Source organism: Heloderma suspectum, chromosome 4 (assembly GCF_057233095.1).
Source record: "Heloderma suspectum isolate Gila_16-S chromosome 4, 16-S_ref, whole genome shotgun sequence".
Taxonomy (NCBI): Eukaryota; Metazoa; Chordata; class Lepidosauria; order Squamata; family Helodermatidae; genus Heloderma; species Heloderma suspectum.
In genome coordinates, this window is record NC_139461.1 from 48,579,313 (window position 1) to 48,598,970 (window position 19,658).

Here is a 19,658-nt window from a genome sequence, read left to right on the forward strand (position 1 = left end):
GACTCCATGCAGAGACTGTGGAATCGGAGTCAAGAATCAGAAGATGAAATGGGCAGGGGGATGGGGGAGGAAATTCTTCAAACAGTTCAAGGAGACAGCAACAGAGAAGAATCTTCTCAAGGGCAAGCTGATCAGTCAGAGCAAGGCCCAAATATCCATTCTCCTTCTGTGGGAACCCAGCAATTTACAGGTAGGAAGAGGGTGAGCATGACAGATGCAAGGATCGGACACAGAGCCAAGGCGGCACAGCAAATGAAATGAAGTGACAAATTAAGGACTTAAGGTGGTCTACCAGATTGGCCCAGAGGTTAATCTACCAGAGGTATTTAGGGGAAGATCCTCCCTGAGAGAAGGACTGAGAAAATCATTCAGGTTCTGTGCTGTAGAGTAACATTAGATTTGCAACAACTCTCTATCCTACTGTAGCGCATCTCTCCAAGGCATCGTTAGGTAGCTAGTTAAGGTTGTGGTGGCTCAGTCAAAGAACATAGTTTCAGATAGTGGAAGCTAGCTGAGACTGAGATCTGAATTGCTGAGAGATTGACTGTTTCACATAATAAAACCTACTGACTTGGAGATTAAGTCTTTGTATGGTGACTACTAGCTGGGAAGGCTCAGCTGGGGGACTTGACATCAACAGGACAAAGCACCATGAGGTGATCCCTCATAGTCTCTTTCCTTTTGGGAAACTCTTACCTGTTTGCCCCATGAAACACTGGCTTTTGTGATGCTTAATCAGCCAGCCCAAACACCATCAAGAGGCCAAGGCCCTCTGGAAGCTTCCATTTACTCCCCAGAGCCAAGCTACTGACTCCTTTGTTTAAAACCAAACCAAGCTACTGACTCCTGAGTACACCCTAAGTTCATTGTCTCCTTTGTACTCTTTGTCTCTATGTTGTTGTTGTTCAGTCATTAAATCGTCTCTATAACTACCCTCAAATCCAGTCCTTTTGGAGAATATCTTTCCACATAACCAAATGCATTAAGATGCTTTGTTGCATTGCTTTAAGATCCTCCTGGCATGCTGTCCATTCCTTGTGATCCACACTGCCAGTACTATTCCTCCCTCTGGGGCCAAACCCACATTTCCAGGACCAAAACCTTCCTCCATCCTTGCACTATCTTGTTGCCATGTATTCCCAGACAGAGCTTCAGCCCTATAACGTACCCACTACTGCATTTAGACAACATCCATTCCAGTGGTGCTGTCCAAAGACACTGAGGCTCAGATAACTTCCTGGGACACCTGAGCAAGCACATTGCATGCATGACCACAATCTTGGAGCCTCTGATGTTTTGTGTGCCACTCAAAGGGAACACATGCCTCACAGTGGGAGTAAACAGTGTGGCTATTAGGGATTGTTGGCTTTAAGCTCAGTGGTTTAAACTTCCTGTGGCCAAACTAAGAATCAAGGGTGTTTTGTGGGATATCATGACAAGCACATCCAACACTTAGCTAGCTTCCCCTCCTGCCTCTCTCCCCTAGTTCCTATGCCTCCCTGCATTTTTTATTTTTCTTCGGGCTAATCAGGCTCCAAGGAGGGGTACTACTTCACTGCCCTCCATTCCAAATCCTGTTTTTGAGTTGCAGGGATCCCCAGTGGCTTAAGCTGCTGTTGGCCTCTCATTAAGACCACTGTAAACATGGTGGTTTTCTATTCTGGGTAGACTGGAGTGATTAAAAGTGCCCCATGATATCCTGATGAGCAAACTAGCTCAAAGTGGGCTAGATCAAACAATGATCAGGTGGATCCACAGTTGGCTACAGAATCGGACTCAAAGAGTGCTTATCAATGGGATCCTCTCAAATTGGGGAGAGGTAACGAGCGGGATACCACAGGGCTCAGTCCTGGGCCCAATGCTCTTCAACATTTTTATTAATGACTTGGAGGAGGTGGGGCAGGGAATGCTGATCAAATCTGCAGATGACACAAAATTGGGTTGGATAGAAATAGAATTCAAAGTGATCTTGATAGGCTGGAGCGCTGGGCAGAAAACAACAGAATGACATTTAACAGGGATAAATGCCAAGTTCTGCACCTACGGAAAAGAAACCAAGTGCACAGTTACAAGATGGGGGATAATTGGCTCAACCACTCTACAAGTGAGAAGGATCTTGGAATTGTTGTCGATCACAAGCTGAATATGAGCCAACAATGTGATGTGGCTGCAAAAAAGGCAAATGCTGTTTGGGGCTGCATTAATAGAAGCATAGCTTCCAAATCCTGGGAAGTACTAGTTCCCCTCTTCTCAGCACTGGTTAGGCCTCATCTGGAGTAGTGTGTCTAGTTCTGGGCACTGCACTTTAAAAAGGATGCAGACAAGCTGGAGAGGGTTCATAGGAGGGCAACACAGATGATCAGGGGACTGGAAACAAAGCCCTATGAAGAGAGACTGAAAGAACTGGGCATGTTTAGCCTTGAGAAAAGAAGACTGAGGGGAGATATGATAGCACTCTTCAAGTACTTGAAAGGTTGTCACAGAGAGGAAGGCCAGCATCTCTTCTCCATCATCCCAGAGTGCAGGACATGGAATAATGGGCTCAAGTGACAGGAAGCCAGATTCCGGCTGAACATCACGAAAAACTTCCTGACTGTTAGAGCAATACGACAATGGAACCAATTAGGGACGTAGTGGGCTCTCCCACACTGGAGGCATTCAAGACGAGGCTGGACAGCCATCTGTCAGGGATGCTCTGACTTGGATTCCTGCATTGAGCAGGGGGTTGGATGCGATGGCCTTGTAGGCCCCTTCCAGCCCTACTGTTCTATGATTCTATGATCCCAGAATGCAGGACATGGAATAATGGGCTCAAGTTACAGGAAGCCAGATTCTGGCTGAACATCAGGAAAAAATTCCTGACTGTTAGAGCAATACAACAATGGAACCAATTACCTTGGGAGGTAGTGGCTCTCCCACACTGGAGGCATTCAAGATGAGGCTGGACAGCCATCTGTCGGGGATGCTCTGACTTGGATTCCTGCATTGAGCAGGGGGTTGGACTTGATGGTCTTGTAGGCCCCTTGCACCCCTACTATTCTATGATTCTATGATTAGAAGCCCTGAGAAACCAGGGTAGCCACTGCTTGCTGTGAATTTACAAGTGAATGTGACTCAGCAGGAAGTGAAGTACTTTGTATTCCCACTCCTATGAAACAGGCCAATATACCCACTCTGAGTTTATTTCTCTTTATTTTTCCAGATATTGCTCAAAATCTATCCATTCTACCTGAGAGGTCAACCTTGTGCCACTGAAACTTGAGTTCTCCCTGTTGTGCTTAGGCGGCCAAGTACCACCTCACAATTTCTCTATCACCCTCTCCCACTCCTTATTTGGCAAACCCGATTTCCCTGCCTCTGTCTCTTCTCATTCTATCACTATCATTAAGAATAATCTGCAGGTCCTGTACCACAGGTGGACTACTAATCGAATGCTGTAAACAGTTGTGGTAAAATACATTTTATATTTCAAGCTGAATCTTTCTTGATGTTCTAGAGCTAATTTCCCCACTGTTGATCTATCACAGTACATAATCCGTCATGTGCGTGCCACACCTCTGCCCAAGATCCTGTTATCTCTATGTTGGTCGAGTACATGCATATACATGCCATTTTGCATACACATGTGATCGAGGAAAAGTGGTAAACTTAACTGGGAGCAAGTCCCATTGAACTCCATGGGACTTACTTCTCAGACATGCATAGGACTGCGCTGTAGATTACCAGAAAAAAAAAACAAGTGGAGGGGAAACTCTGTTCCTCCATAGGTGCAAGAAGATAAAACAAACACTAATCACAAATTTGTGACAAGTGGGTACAAATGACAGTATATGTGAACACATGTGGCAAAACAAACACTTGCATTAACTTTACACATGAGTCTGTCCAGTTTTTCTTCCCACACTGTGTATCTTCTGTAAAGGAAGACTGTCATATTAGGGAGCTCACAATCAGCGAAGAACAAGTGAGAAAGTCATGAGATGATCTATACATATCTTTCACACTGTTTTCTAAATGGAAATGTTTTATACGTATGTATTATGTCACATCTGAAATGGCCTGCCCAAATATATTGCATTTATATGCCAAGAAGAAACAGAGGATATTAGTATCAGTGCATTTCCATGGAAAAATGGTATATAAGCTTAAATAAAAAACCTAAAATAAACATGAAATTATAAAGTGTTGTCAATAGGGCAGTCTACACCCAATTTCTAACTAGGGTACACACAATCACTTTTAGCCATGGTGGCTTAAATAAGTCACTGTGGTGTGTGGCATGTGCTTCGCACCCATTGTGTAACCCAACCCCTGCTTGTAGGTTGTCAGGTAGTCTGAACCCAGCAAGGCTGGGTTGTTGGAAGGGTTAACAAACCACCCAGAGCCCATGAGCTGTTTTAGGATTATGGGTGGTTTGTTAACCATGTCAACAACTCACCTTTGTCAGATTCGGATGACACAACAACGTACTAGCAGGGGTCAAGTTACAGAAAGGGTTCCCAGCACGTGCCACAAACAATGATGGCTTATTTAAGCCACCATGGCTGAAAATGATTGTGTGAACCAGGTCTTTGTGTTGCTAAGCAAACAATGGTTTATACTAGAAATGTGTGAATTCTGGGCAAGGTCACACGAAAGCTAACACATCTTAACAGCAGCATCTTTTATCCTTCAGCTGTATGAACCAAAATCTCTGTGATATAACAGAACATCTCAACCATCAATTCAGGATGGATGCAGGTAACCCACCACAAAACAAAAAACAGGAGACATGCTGGGGTACGAACAAATGTTGGCACAACCACTGATAATATGAGTGCTATATTTGTCTCTGTACATCCATTCTCAAGTGCTTTTGTTAGTATTCTGCTCTGTGTAAAAGATATACAAATTAGACATCTTAGTTTTGTAGATTTCAATACAGATGATGGAGGTGTAGGATGTAACATTGCTTTCTACTGATCTATGCAAGTGCACAACCATTTAAGCTGTGATCAGAGAATCCCTTTAGATTTGCATATACTCAACAGACCTTTTCACTTTAATGCAAAACAGCAGCATTCCTTGATGCATTCCCTAACTTCAGCCAAATTTTAGAAGCACGGGGCTTCTGTTAAAGACAGTGAAAATAACCTTAAAATTATCTTGCTGGTTCAGACCAAAAAAAGGTTCCTCTAATCCAGCAGAGAGCATTAAGATGCTTCTAGCAAATAACCCCAGAAGCAGCTATCCCCTGCGGTTAGTATCCAGGATCAGTTAGGTGTACTGTCTGTAAATATGGAGGTTTCCTCGTGAGCTGCTATGGCTAATTGTCAGACTGATCCTCCGTAATGTATTATGTGAAGAACTTCCTTCAGTTTGTCCTGAACAGAATCTTTCAAAAAGCGGTGTCAGATAGGAAAGAAGGGGAAGCCTTCTTCTACCTCAGAAATTCACAAGCCCTTTGAGTGACCCTATTCTTCCCCACTTTTTTCAACTACTACTGGTTACGTCACTCCTCTTTCCAACTGGAGGAGTAGTGCTTGTTTTACATTTCAGTTAGTCTAAACACTGTATAAAATGTTTTGATATCTCTCATATAAAATAAAAGCAAATCTGATATATACCGAGTTCAACACCTGGACACATAGTTATTTCTTTTCTGTTATGGGAGTATTATTTTAAAGGGATGCAACAAAGCTCACTGCCCATGGTGTGTGAACATAGGTCACCACTCAAAGAAAATAAGGTTGCTTACCTAGAACTGTTGTTCTTTGAGAGTGGGTCACATACATTCATAGTCCCTCCCACCTCCCCAAAAGAAAACTTTCTGAGGGCTTCTTAAATCTTGTAAGGCTTAACTCCCACCATGCTGGTGAAATTGGAGAATTAACTATGAGTTTAGCAATGATTAGGATATTGAACTAAGAACTCCCCTCTGTTACACAAATTCAGTTCAAGATTGAATAAAACACTGCTGCTATAGAGATTCTCATGTATGGAAAAATATATCTGACCACTTGAGTCACCATCATTCCAGTTTTGGGGTAGCTTTTTAATTGAGAGGCTAATTATCTTTCTATTAACTCTTCCACTATTGTTCCTAATTTTGTAATCCTCTATGGGGTTCCCCCTTCAATCTCTTCTAAAACTTCAAGGAATATGTCCAATCCATCTGGTTCTTTCCATTGCCATTTTCTGTAATTTATGAAGAAATACTGTATCCTTTTTGAGAAGATGCACATAGGACTGGGTACAGCTTTCTAAATATGGATGTTATCTAAAACCTGCATTATAACTATTTTCAGCCCTTTTCCTAATACTTACTTACACCAAGGCTGCAATCCTATACACACTTACTTAGGAGTAAGTCTCATTAAATTCTGTAGGCTTTACTTCTGAGAACACATGTATAGGATTGCACTGTGCATTTAGTTCTGTTCAGGTGTTCACCTGCCACCCAATTAGATTCATGTATAGGGGAGAGCAGGACTCATACTCCTTGGCCCCACCCCCTCTGTCCCACTCCCATCATTTGGTTCCATCATCCTCCAAACACTGGTGGGTAACTTCTGCAATGGGGAGACTACTCTACTTGTGCTCCCCATGCAATTTAGAACCCTGCACGATCAAGTATCTAACTCACATGGGGAGCCTACCCAAGAAGAGCAGGCTGCTTGCTGCAGATGTTCACCCTTTAATGTGTGGAGGAGGTTGAAGCCAAGTGATGGAAGCACAGAGGGGGCTGAGGCAATGAGCACAGTACCACTCTCTCACCTACATCATTCTAACTGTGTAAGGGGTGAATGCATTTTGTGTTTTGCTGATGCAGCATACTGAGGTGATTTCAGTAAATATTGCTACTATGTCTCCGAGATCACTTTCCTAGGTAATTACAATTAATTTAGATTCATCAGTAAATATATGTATAGTTCTCCATCTCCACTGCCAAAACGTTTATCATTTTTCACTTACATTGCATCTTATCTGTCATTCCATTACCCAGTCATCCAGTTTGGAGGGAACTTCTTGAAGCTGAATGCTCCACTGCATCCGATATAAATGTTGTTTCTTTATCAATATTAAATTATGATGATGCATGCCTAGAGCAAGTCATGCGACTTTAGCTTGTTTAAAAAGCATATGGTCCAAAGATCTCAAAAAGAGAATTCAACCTCTCTAGGCTAATGAAGAAAAGTGCACCAATTCCTTCTATACCTACTTGTTATAATCATTCTGAGGAATAATTGATGCAATTGCTGATTAATGCAGCTGCAGTATGACAGCCATGTGCACTTAAGTACTAAATTCTCCAGAAAGGAAAATGGTAAAACATACACATTTAAATATATATCAAACTCACCATGGCTATAAACCGTCCAATGAAACAGAAATATGAAAGGTGATCTGGATTTATTGTTGATGCTGGATTTATCTGTAGACAGTAGTTGCTCTTTCCAGCATATTCAAATAGACAGTACATAGGGTTCAGCACTTCATGGGAAAGCAAGAAGAACCATTCTCTACAAAAAGTTACAATAGATTAAAAAAAACATGCTGTTTCCAAGTACTGATAATATGGATAAAAAATACATAAAGTGCACTTTTAGAAAGGTATACATACAGGAAAGGAAAACTTTTGAAAATTTATACTGTGGCCAATCACCCAGCCACATAGACCAAGTGGTTTTAAACTGAAAAGTAGTATCTGCTACAGAGTGAGAGGCAGTAAAAGCTTTTTACTGATGGTGTATGTTTCTTTTCCAACCATGCTAACAAGCCAAAGCAACCAAAAAATAATTCTCCAATACAATCGAGAATGAACCCTGAAGTCATGTGACCTGTTAGGAAATCTGCAGCCTTAAAATGATCCAGCTTCCTGTTTATTCTGTATGGGAGACTGGCAACTTTAGTTTTACACTTTTTTCTGAAAATGATTCCATTTCCACAGGATGAACACTGCAGTGGTTTGAATCATTCTCTAATAACAATAATAACAAACATTTCAGATATCAGCACCCTGATTCTGAAAATCCGCAGATGTTTCATACAGCTAAACTACATCTTTTGTTGTTATTCTTGCTAAGGTGCATTTCAGATGCAATCTACTTGAAAGTTCCAACATACACATGTGGACACTGAAGGGCTCTGAACTTGCTTAATCTATCTGTTAGAGGGGGTATCTACTCATACTATAGACCCCCTACCTTTGCAGAGAAGTAGGAAAGGAATGCTATTCCATAAAACTGCTCTAGGTGAGCATTATGCACATATTCCTCCCTCACTTCTGGGGGTGGACTTAGAGAAGTGTTTACCACTGAAAGGATTGAAAAGAGGGGGAACAATCTCAGTGGAAGTGTTTCCTCTCAGCCACCCCATCCAAAGTCCCTTGGCAGGCAAAGGTTAAGAGAGAAGGGGAGATTGGGCTCAGAGGAAGCTTCTAAATTATTGTTTTGATGACAGAGGAAGATCGAGTGATCTTCAGCCCTTTGCTGCTGATACTGTCATTACATTTCAAGTTTCAAGTCTCTGCACAGTCCCCCATGAATTTTCATTGGCCCAGCCTTATAGCCTTTATAAGCAAATACGTTCTCATAAGGAAATCGTTAAAGGGGTCTCATGTCAACATAGGGTTGTATCCAACATTAATCCTACTTAGAGTAAACCCATTGAAATGAATGGGACTTTATTTAGACTAACACTGGATACAACCAACTTTCTCTAATTTATTTAATTTGCATATTATCATGAAGCCAAACAAAAATAGTCCACCCTTTTTTCCCCCCAGATTCCCCATATAGGTTTCTCGTCAACAAATATGTTTATCTAACAATATCTTAAGAAAGATTCTTTTTTCTTTTTTTTTTACCTGGCTAAGCCACCATAATCCAGTCCTTCTTCTCCTCTGAATATGACATACAATCGTCTCCTTAAATCATAGGGTTTCAAAGCCATGATCTAGATATACATTGTCAAATACAAACAGAAAGTAACATTTAGTAATACAGCGTAAAATAGTGAATTGTTACAGTATGTAGAAGGTTACTCTATATGGTAATTTTGAAGTCACTTGCTCTATTTTTAATAGAACTACACCCAATTTTCACACATCTGAAATTTTAGGAGGTGAGGGTTAAATCTTCGAAATAAATTTTTCCTGTTTTGTCTTTCTGCCTATTTGCAGCCACTCGACTGCTTTTCTGGTGCCTTTTTCCTTCTCCCTTACCGTCCCAGCCAGTAATAGATTATGTAGTTAATGAGATGATGTAACAACGCTACATAAGTCATATTTGGCTACACAGCATCACCACCAAAGTCAAATGAGGCACTGCATTAACCGGGGGGGGGGGGTTTACACACATCTGTGTTACTAAGGCTACTGGAGCAATGCTCTCAGACTTCACACATATTGCTGTGTGGATGGTTTCTTTGTCCTTCACTGGAAACATTGCCCAGGGTAATGCATCATGACATCATCCAACTGCATAGAAAATGTGGAGATAAATGTCCCTTTCTCTTATCTCCACAAGATGGGCAAATATTTATCACCCACTATGCCCAGAAGCCCCTTCATGGATCACTGCCTTGTTGTGGCGAAGGGGCTTGCGTAACTCAATGAAGCCATAAGCTATGCCGTGAAGGGCCACCCAAGACGGACAGGTCATGGCAGAGAGTTCTGACAAAATGTGGTCCGCTGGAGAAGGAAATGGCAACCCACTCCAGTATTCTTGCCAAGAAAACCCCATGGAATGTATCACAAGGCTAAACGAGATGACGCCGGAAGATGAGCCCCTCAGGTCGGAAGGTGTCCAATATCCTACTGGGGAAGAGCAGGGGGTATTTCCAAGTAGCGCCAGAAAGAGTGAAGCGGCTGGGCCAAAGCCGAAAGGACACTCAGCTGTGGATGTGTCTGGCGGTGAAAAGAAAATCCGATGCTGTAAAGAACAATATTGTTTAGGAACCTGGAATGTCAGATCAATGAATCAAGGTAAGCTGGAGGTGGTCAAACATGAGATGGCAAGATTGAACATCGACATCTTGGGAATCAGCGAACTCAAATGGACAGGCATGGGCAAATTTAATTCAGGTGACCATCATATCTACTATTGTGGGCAAGAATCCCTTAGAATAAATGGAGTAGCACTCATAGTCAACAAAAGGGTGGGAAAAGCAGTACTGGGGTACAATCTTAAAAATGATAGAATGATCTCAGTACGAATCCAAGGCAAACCATTCAACATCACAGTAATTCAAGTCTATGCCCCAACCACGGAGGCCGAAGAAGCTGAGGTTGATCGGTTCTATGAAGACCTACAACACCTTCTAGAACTAACACCAAAAAAAGATGTCCTCTTCATTATAGGGGATTGGAATGCTAAAGTAGGAAGTCAAGAAATCACCGGGATAACAGGCAGGCATGGCCTTGGTGTACAAAATGAAGCAGGACAAAAGCTAATAGAGTTTTGCCAAGAGAACATGCTGATCATAGCAAACACTCTTTTCCAACAGCACAAGAGGCGACTCTACACATGGACATCACCAGATGGTCAATATCGAAATCAGATTGATTATGTCCTTTGCAGCCAAAGATGGAGAAGCTCCATACAGTCAGTCAAAACAAGACCTGGAGCTGACTGTGGCTCAGATCATGAGCTGCTTCTTGCAAAATTTCGGCTTAAATTGAAGAACGTCGGGAAAACCCCTAAACCGTTCAGGTATGACCTAAATCATATCCCTGATGAATATACAGTGGAGGTGAGGAATAGATTTCAGGGATTAGACCTGATAGACAGAGTGCCTGAGGAACTATGGACGGAGGTCCGTAACATTGTTCAGGAGGCAGCAACTCAATCCATCCCAAAGAAAAAGAAATGCAAGAAAGCCAAGTGGCTGTCTGATGAGGCTTTACAAGTAGCTCACGAAAGAAGGGAAGCGAAAAGCAAGGGAGAAAGGGGAAGATATACCCAACTGAATGCAGAGTTCCAGAGAATAGCAAGGAGAGACAAGAAGGCCTTCTTAAATGAACAATGCAAAGAAATCGAGGAAAACAACAGAATGGGAAAGACTAGAGATCTCTTCCAGAAAATTGGAGATCTCAAGGGAACGTTTTGTGCAAAGACGGGCATGATAAAGGACAAAGAAGGCAGGGACCTAACAGAAGCAGATGAGATGAAGAAGAGGTGGCAAGAATACACAGAAGAACTATACAGGAAAGATCTTAATGTCCCTGATAGCCATAATAGTGCGGTCACTGAACTTGAGCCGGACATCCTAGAGAGTGAAGTCAAGTGGGCCTTAGGAAGCATTAGTAACAACAAAGCTAGCGGAGATGACAGTATTCCAGCCGAGCTATTTAAAATCCTAAGAGATGATGCTGTTAAAGTGCTGCATTCAATATGCCAACAAATCTGGAACACTCAACAGTGGTCACAAGACTGGAAAAGGTCAGTTTACATTCAAATTCCAAAGAAGGGCAACGCCAAAGAGTGTTCAAACTACCGCACAATTGCGCTCATTTCACATGCCAGCAAGGTGATGCTCAAAATCCTACAAGCTAGGCTTCAGCAGTATGCGAACCGAGAACTACCGGAAGTACAAGCTGGGTTTCGAAGAGGCAGAGGAACTAGAAATCAAATCGCCAACATTCGCTGCATCATGGAGAAAGCAAGAGAATTCCAGAAAAACGTCTATTTCTGCTTCATTGACTACGCTAAAGCCTTTGATTGTGTGGATCACAACAAACTGTGGCAAATTCTGAAAGTGATGGGAGTACCAGACCACCTTACCTGTCTCCTGAGAAACCTGTACGAGGGTCAAGAAGCAACAGTAAGAACCAGACATGGAACAACCGATTGGTTCAAAATTGGGAAAGGAGTACGACAAGGCTGCATATTGTCACCCTGCTTATTTAACTTATATGCAGAGTACATCATGAGAAATGCCGGGTTGGATGAATCAGAGGTCGGAATTAAGATTGCTGGGAGAATTATCAACAACCTCCGATATGCAGACGATACCACCCTAATGGCAGAAAGCGAAGAGGATCTAAAGAGCCTCTTGTTGAGGGTGAAAGTGGAGAGTGCAAAAGCTGGTTTGAAACTCAACATTAAAAAAACTAAGATCATGGCATCTGGCCCCATCACTTCCTGGCATATAGAAGGGGAAGAAATGGAAGCAGTGACAGATTTTACTTTCTTGGGTTCCAAGATCACCGCAGACGGTGACTGTAGCCATGAAATTAAAAGACGCTTGCTCCTTGGGAGGAAAGCTATGGCCAACCTAGACAGCATAGTAAGAAGCAGAGACATCACCTTGCCGACAAAGGTCCGTCTAATCAAAGCTATGGTTTTCCCAGTAGTAATGTATGGCTGTGAGAGCTGGACTATAAGGAAGGCTGAGCGCCAAAGAATTGATGCTTTCGAACTGTGGTGCTGGAGAAGACTCTTACGAGTGCCCTGGACTGCAAGGAGGTCAAATCAGTCCATCCTAAAGGAAATCAACCCTGAGTGCTCATTGGAAGGACAGATAATGAAGCTGAAGCTCCAATATTTTGGCCACCTAATGCGAAGAGAAAACTCCCTGGAAAAGACCCTGATGCTGGGAAAGACTGAAGGCAAAAGGAGAAGGGGACGGCAGAGGATGAGATGGCTAGATAGCATCACGGATGCAATGAATATGAACTTGAGCACGCTCCGGGAGAGAGCGCAGGACAGGAAGGCCTGGCGTGCTATGGTCCATGGGGTCACGAAGAGTCGGACACGACTGAACGACTGAACAACAACAACAACAACATGCCCAGAAGACCCAGAACAAGACGACCCTCCCTTGTGGGGGAGGTTTCATGAAAATCCCTTTCACATTTTGGATCAGTCCTATATAGACTAACTAGGCAAGTTATTTTCTACCAAAATGTAGTAAATGAAGATTTGTTAGCTAGATTCTTGCTACTACAATTTCAGAAATTTAAACCTTTCAAACATTTTTAACATTTTTACAATAATAATTTTTCCTAACCATATAACCAGGTAAGCTGAAACATATTCACCTATGCAGTGTTTTGCGTTAGTGATCATGGTTCATTATCTAAACATAGTTTTACCTGCTGGAAGGAATCTTCAAACAATGTTTGTCTGGATACATTGATCTTCACATGGCTTGGCAGAGCATTTGACTACAAATAGACAGTAAATAATCAAATATAAACAAATGCAAAAAAAATGCAATTTAAAGTTTACACCATATTTGACCAGCATTACAGTACCTGACACAAGTAGCGGAAGTGAGCTAGTTTCCACCTAAAGCTGCGTTCGTAAGCAATTTGTGGTCCTTTATTTCTGTAAATAAATATAACTAAATTTATTAAACAAAAAACGATTAAACTTTCCCAGTGGTTTGCAGATTTCATCATAGTAAACTTCAGAAATAGTTATACACACTTCAGTTCTGGGTAAGCTTAAGAAGTCATATCTCATAAAAAGTAACCCATGCACACACTGAATTGAGACACCACCCAAACCTATCATATGTCCAGCTCTCCCCAGCTAAACAGTTTAACTATTATTCCAACTATGCTAGATAGATTTAGCAGGCTACACATACAAGTATTTAGGATTCCCATTAATGTCTCACTTACACAGAGGATTTACCGGTACGAGGATCATTGAAGGTAGTTGTTCGTGTATTATGATCAACAAAATATCTTACACCTTCTCTGGTGTATCTGATTTCCCAGCCCTCAGGAAGATGGTCTTCATTTTGTAAGCTGGAAAATTAATGCAACAAATTTCTTTAAAACCCCAATAATTTTACATCTAGTTTAGTCTTGTTTAATGAATACAAAGCACATATACAAACCCTTGAGTCCGTGGATCTTCCCATTGCGTTGTCTTTGTGTTGTGATTTACAAAATACACTCTATCATTTGAATCGACTCTCCTTTCTGCAATAAAAATGAAAAATGTAAGCAGAAGTTAACAATACATGAATGTCTGTTTCACACAGCTATTTATATTTCTCACCCCAGCCTGGTGGTAAAGGACCAAGTGGATCATTTTCAGCAGTCAGCATTGAAGCCTAGTGAAAAACAGAGAAGAAATAAATATAGTGGAGTGTGTGTGTGCATATATATATATATGTATATATGTATATATATTACTATTAAAGACAAACAAACCAAAGGAACATTCCAAACACCACTATTCTTGTATTTAAGAAGTTATTCTTCACTACAGGAAATTATACATTTAAATGCTTCCTCAACATCCCTTTTATCATACCACTCCTGGCTTCTGATTGTCATAAGACCTGAAGCCACAGAAAAGCAAACTGGGACACTCTGCAGGGAAGGTGAGCTGGTTCCTTACCATCTGCCAGCCTATCACCCTGTTTGTTGCCTGCTGTGTGCTGGACTGTTGCCCCTGCTATCTCGGAGAAGCTGGCATAGCAGGCAAGAGGAGGAAATCTCCCCTGGGTTGATTGAAAACGTGAGCCAGCTGTGCTTGACTCTGGGTGAAGGCGTTTATTTGCAGGGCCAGAAGCAAGGCTAATGAAGACCTGAAGCCACAGATAAGCAAACTGGGACACTCTGCAGGGAAGAGCGAGCTGGTTCAAGAAGGGAAGCCTCCCCCAGGTTGACTGAAAACATGAGCCAGCTGTGCTTGACTCCAGAGGGGAGGGGAGGCCTTTATCTGCCGGGCCAGAAGCAGAGCAACGATGCCCCCAAAAGGGACAACGCCAAAGGGGGTCACCCCCCTAACATCTTGGCCAATGTGGTTGTCCAGTGTCTTTGGTAGGGGACTGATTCCCTTTTTAGGGCCTGAGTATGTGTCTGGGAGGGAAGATATGGGCCAAGTGGGGGATGGGGGGGCAATCAGTGCAGTGACAGGTAGAGGGAGATATGGCATTGGGACGAGGACTAGCCAGGTCAGGGAAATGCAGCCCAGACAGTTAATGGCTGTGCCCTGTTCCAGTTCTCCCCACATCCGCAGGTTTGGTTGTTGCCCTATCAGCCTGCCCTCAGGTCTCCGGATGCTGCTTTTAAATGCCAGATCAGTGCAGAATAAGACCTCTCTTATCCATGATTTAACAGTGGATAAGGTGGGTGATCAGGCATGCATAATCGAGACCTCGGTTGGGTGAACAGATAGGAATTAGTCTCTTCCAGTTGTGCCCACCGGGGTACTTAGTTCAGCATCAGGGTAGACCTGAGGGATGGGGAGTGGGAGTTGCCATGGTATGTAAGAATTCTCTCTCTCTCCAGGCTCCTTGTCCGTTTGACTACTAGTCTGGAGTATTTGCATCTTGTGTCAGGCCAGTGGAACAGATGGGATTCTGCTGGTGTACTACCCACCCTGCTACCCAGCAGTCTCCCTACCTGAGCTTGACAGAGGGGGCCTTAGATGTGATGCTGAGGTCCCCCAGGCTGCTGGTTTGGGGAGACATCAATATTCATGCTGAGGGCACCTTGTTGGGGATGGTTTAGGATTTCATGGCCTCCATGACAACCATGGGACTATCCCAACATGTCATCATCCCAACACATGTAGCAGGGCACACTCTAGACTTGTTTTTTTCAGCCAGTCATGGGGATGGTGATCTGAGGATGGGGGACTTTGAATTGGTCCCTTTATCACCTCCTGTTGACATTTAGACTGACGGCAGTTTTTCCCCTCTGCAAGGGTGGGGGACATATTAAGATGGTCCGCCCAAGAGGCTAATGGAACCAAATGGTTTCCAGAGGGCCGGGGGGGAGGGGTGTCCAGCTGATATGGCTTGTGCTCCTGTCAAAGCCCTGGTCAATCTGTGAAAAGCAGAAATGACCTGGGTGGTTGAGACAATTGCTCTTGAGCACCCTCTCTGCAGTAGATATCATACTGCTCCTTGATATACCCTGGAACAGAGACTGATAAAACAAAACAGGAGACGGCTTGAGTTCAGATGGAGAAAAACGTCTAGTGGATGCAGTGTTTGCCTCCGGTCAGATATATTGAGGGGCAGTGAGGGCAGCAAAGGAACAACATTTCACTGCCTCTATCGAATCCTCCATGTCCCGCCCAGTGGAGATTTTCAGGGTCATCCAGGGGCTATTATATGCTGAACCTAAGGACACCATGGACCCATCTGAGGTCCGCTGTAACACACTTGCTAGGCACTTCCAGGATAAAATTTCTTGCATCCATCAGGACTTAGAATCATAGAATCATAGAATAGTAGGGTTGGAAGGGGCCTACAAGGCCATTGAGTCCAACCCCCTGCTCAATGCAGGAATCCAAGTCAGAGCATCCCTGACAAATGGCTGTCCAGCCTCATCTTGAAGGCCTCCAGTGTGGGAGAGCCCACCACCTCCCCATGTAATTGGTTCCATTGTCGTATTGCTCTGACACTCAGGAATTTTTTCCTGATGTTCAGCCGGAATCTGGCTTCCTGTAACTTGAGCCCATGATTCCGTGTCCTGCATCCTGGGATGATCAAGAAGAGATCCTGGCCTTCCTCTCTGTGACAACTTTTCAAGTACTTGAAGAGCGCTATCATATGTCCCCTCAGGCTTCTCTTCTCAAGGCTAAACATGCCCAGTTCTTTCAGTCTCTCCTCATAGGGCTTTGTTTCCAGTCCCCTGATCATCTTTGTTGCCCTCCTATGAACCCTCTCCAGTTTGTCTGCAGCCTTCTTAAGGTGTGGTGCCCAGAACTGGACACACTACTCCAGATGAGGCCTAACCAGTGCTGAGTAGAGGGGAACTAGTACGTCGGGATTTGGAAGTTATGCTTCTATTAATGCAGCCCAAAAGAGCATTTGCCTTGTTTGCAGCCACATCACATTGTTGGCTCATATTCAGCTTGTGATCGACAACAATTCCAAGATCCTTCTCGCTCATAGTGTGGTTGAGCCACGTATCCCCCATCTTGTAACTGTGCATTTGGTTTCTTTTTCCTAGGTGCAGAACTTGGCATTTGTCCCTATTAAATGCCATTCTGTTGTTTTCTGCCCAGCGCTCCAGTCTATCCAGATCACTTTGAATTTTGTTTCTGTCTTCCAAAGTATTAGCTATCCCTCCCAATTTTGTGTCATCTGCAAATTTGATCAGCATTCCCTGCCCCTCCTCCTCCAAGTCATTAATAAAAATGTTGAAGTGCACTGGATTAATAAAAATTAATAAAGAGCACTTAGACTCCAGTGATATAGCAGGTGAATCAGGTGATATATCCAGAGCACAGCTTGTCCAGTTTTTTGGGATGAGTTTCAATTGGTACAGTTTGAGGACGTTAACAACGTGTTCAGACAGGTTTATCCAACCACTTCTGTACTGGATCATTTCCCCTCTTGGCTTATACAACCTTGGCAACAAGGGAACAGCTGGCTGGGCCAGGGAGGTGATTAATGCCTCGTGCCAAGAGGGAGTGGTCCTGAGCCGACTGAAAGAGGTGGTGGTGAGACCACTCCTGAAGAAATCCTACTTGGACCCAGAAGATCTTAACAACTTTAGGCCGGTGGCAAATGTTCCTTTCCGGGGCAAGATCCTTGAGCAATGGTGGCCGGCCAGCTCCTGACACTCTTGGATGAGATCAATTATCTAGATCCATTTCAGTCAGGGTTCAGGATGGGTTTTGGCACAGAAAGAGCTTTGGTCACCCTGTATGCTGACCTATGTCAGGAGAGAGACAGGGGGAGTATGACCCTGTTGATACTACTGGATCTCTCAGTGGCTCCCGATACCATCAACCATGGTATCCTTCTGGGACAACTGTCTGAGCTGGAAATGAGAGATACTGCATTGCACCTGTTCCATTCCTATTTGGATGGATGGCTCCAGAAGGTAGTGCTTGGGAACTATTGTTTGGCCCCATGGATTCTCCATCATGGGGGTCCTCAGGTGTCAGTTTTGTCCCCTGTGCTATTTAACATCTACATGAAACCACTGATGGGGTCATCCGGAGTGTTAGAATGCGCTGCCATCAGTATGCTGATGACATACATCTCTACTCATTTTTGTCCTTATCAGCTGAGGCTGTGGATGTGCTAAGTCAGTGCCTGGTTGTGAATGGACTGGATGAGGGCTAACAAACTGAAGCTCAATCCAGACAAGACTGAGATGCTGCTAGTGGGTGGTTTGTTTGACTGGATGCAGGGTGCTCCGCCTGTTCCGGAATGGGGCTGCACTCCACTTGAAGGAGCAGGTTTGTAGCTTGGTTCTCCTGGAGCCGTCGCTGTCACTCGAGGCTCTGGTGGCCTCAGTGGCACGGAGTGCCTTCTACCAGCTTCGGCTGGTGGCCCAGCTATGCCCCTATCTAGAAAGGGATAACCTGGTTTCAGTTGCCTATGCTCGGATAACCTCCAAGTTAGATTACCGTAATACACAGTATGTGGGGCTGCCCTTGAAGACTGTTCAGAAGCTGCAAAATGTGACAGCAAGATTAATAACTGGGACCAGAAGGGCTGAGCATACAAGGCCAATTCTGGCCTGTTTTCACTGGCTGCCTATATGTTTCCAAGCCCGATTCAAGGTGCTGGTTTTAACCTATAAAGCCTTACACAGCTTGGGACCACAATACCTGATAGAACATCTCTCCCAACACAAATCTACCCAGACACTACAATCAACATTGGGGGCCTTCCTCCATGTACTTCCTCCAAGGGAGGCTCAGAAGGTGACAACAAGGGGGACAGCCTTCTCAGTGGTGCTCCCCCCACCCCATTACGGAACGAGCACCCCACTGAGGCCTGCCTGGTGCCAACACTGTCATCTTTTCAGCACCAAGTTAAGACTGCCTTCTACTCCCAGGCATTTAATGGCATATGATGTGACATTTATGTCAGCTGTCTTGAAGAAATCTAGTATTGAAATTGTTTTTAGCTGTTTAAATTGTTTTAAAATGTGTACATTAAAAATTTTATACTATGTTTTATTATAATGTTGTATCAAATAATGTTGTATAATGTTATGGTTTATAATTTTTGTGAATTGTTGTGAACTGCCCAGAGAGCTTTGGCTATTGGGAGGTACAGAAATGAAATAATAATAATAAATTCATGATGATGATGATGGCTTGACTCTTCATCCACAACATAGCAACAGAGCCTGGCTGAACAGGTGCTAGGTGCCAGGCCCTTTGCAATCTTCACAGAGAAGGCAGGCAGACACAGAAGTGGCCATCCCCCTGTCCAACTGAATTATTCCCCCACTCCCGCCCAGCCCTAGCTGGCCTGCTGGCCTGGCTGCCAGAATACTCCCAGTGGCTGGAGGCTAACACAAATAGGCTACATGTGGACTGTCTTAGGGAAAGTATGTAGTCAATTGGCCTTTCCACTTTTTGGAACACCTCACGGGACTTAAAGCATGACTGATTTCTCATATTTATTTAAGTGGGACTAAAGGCAATTAACATAGTCTGGATCCAACCCACTGTCTACTTCTGAAGACTCTGTGAAAAGGCAGCAAAAGTTTCAGTGCCTTGGTCTAAAATCTAGTATTTTAACAAGGAGGCACCAAAAGCAGGCACCTTCTAATATTTGTTGAAGCTTTCTCATGCTGCACAAATCTGGTATATCAAATCAATTTGTCTAATAGTGTCTTAAGTGCACACCAGAGTTCCGCGCATGGTGTAATGACAACTTACAGAAATACTCATACTTTTGAAGTGAATATTAAAAAAGGATGAAGTTCAAGAATACTTAATAGTAAG

General features: G+C 43.4%; 2 protein-coding genes across 11 annotated transcripts in view; one reads left to right on the forward strand and one right to left on the reverse strand.

Annotated features, from left to right (window-relative positions):
- Positions 1–4,117, forward strand: part of RMDN1 (regulator of microtubule dynamics 1) — a 47,612-nt gene extending 43,495 nt beyond the window's left edge. For 2 of the 4 annotated variants that reach the window (XR_014790074.1, XR_014790075.1), the window contains exon 11: positions 3,203–4,117. Coding sequence is in view for 2 of the 4 variants with exons in the window: in XM_084849196.1 (XP_084705322.1) it covers positions 3,203–3,255 (53 nt within the window). In the remaining 2 variants the exon portion in view is untranslated. The remainder of the gene's footprint in view (positions 1–3,202) is intronic. The other 2 variants (XM_084849196.1, XM_084849197.1) reach the window with 2 other exon arrangements.
- WWP1 (WW domain containing E3 ubiquitin protein ligase 1) overlaps positions 1–19,658 on the reverse strand; it is a 100,466-nt gene that overhangs the window by 23,494 nt on the left and 57,314 nt on the right. For all 7 annotated transcript variants that reach the window (XM_084849190.1, XM_084849186.1, XM_084849184.1 and 4 more), the window contains 7 exons: positions 13,998–14,052; positions 13,834–13,918; positions 13,613–13,741; positions 13,241–13,313; positions 13,079–13,150; positions 8,849–8,937; positions 7,343–7,502 (listed from right to left, as the gene is read on the reverse strand). In XM_084849190.1, coding sequence (XP_084705316.1) covers positions 7,343–7,502; positions 8,849–8,937; positions 13,079–13,150; positions 13,241–13,313; positions 13,613–13,741; positions 13,834–13,918; positions 13,998–14,052 — 663 coding nt within the window. The remainder of the gene's footprint in view (positions 1–7,342; positions 7,503–8,848; positions 8,938–13,078; positions 13,151–13,240; positions 13,314–13,612; positions 13,742–13,833; positions 13,919–13,997; positions 14,053–19,658) is intronic.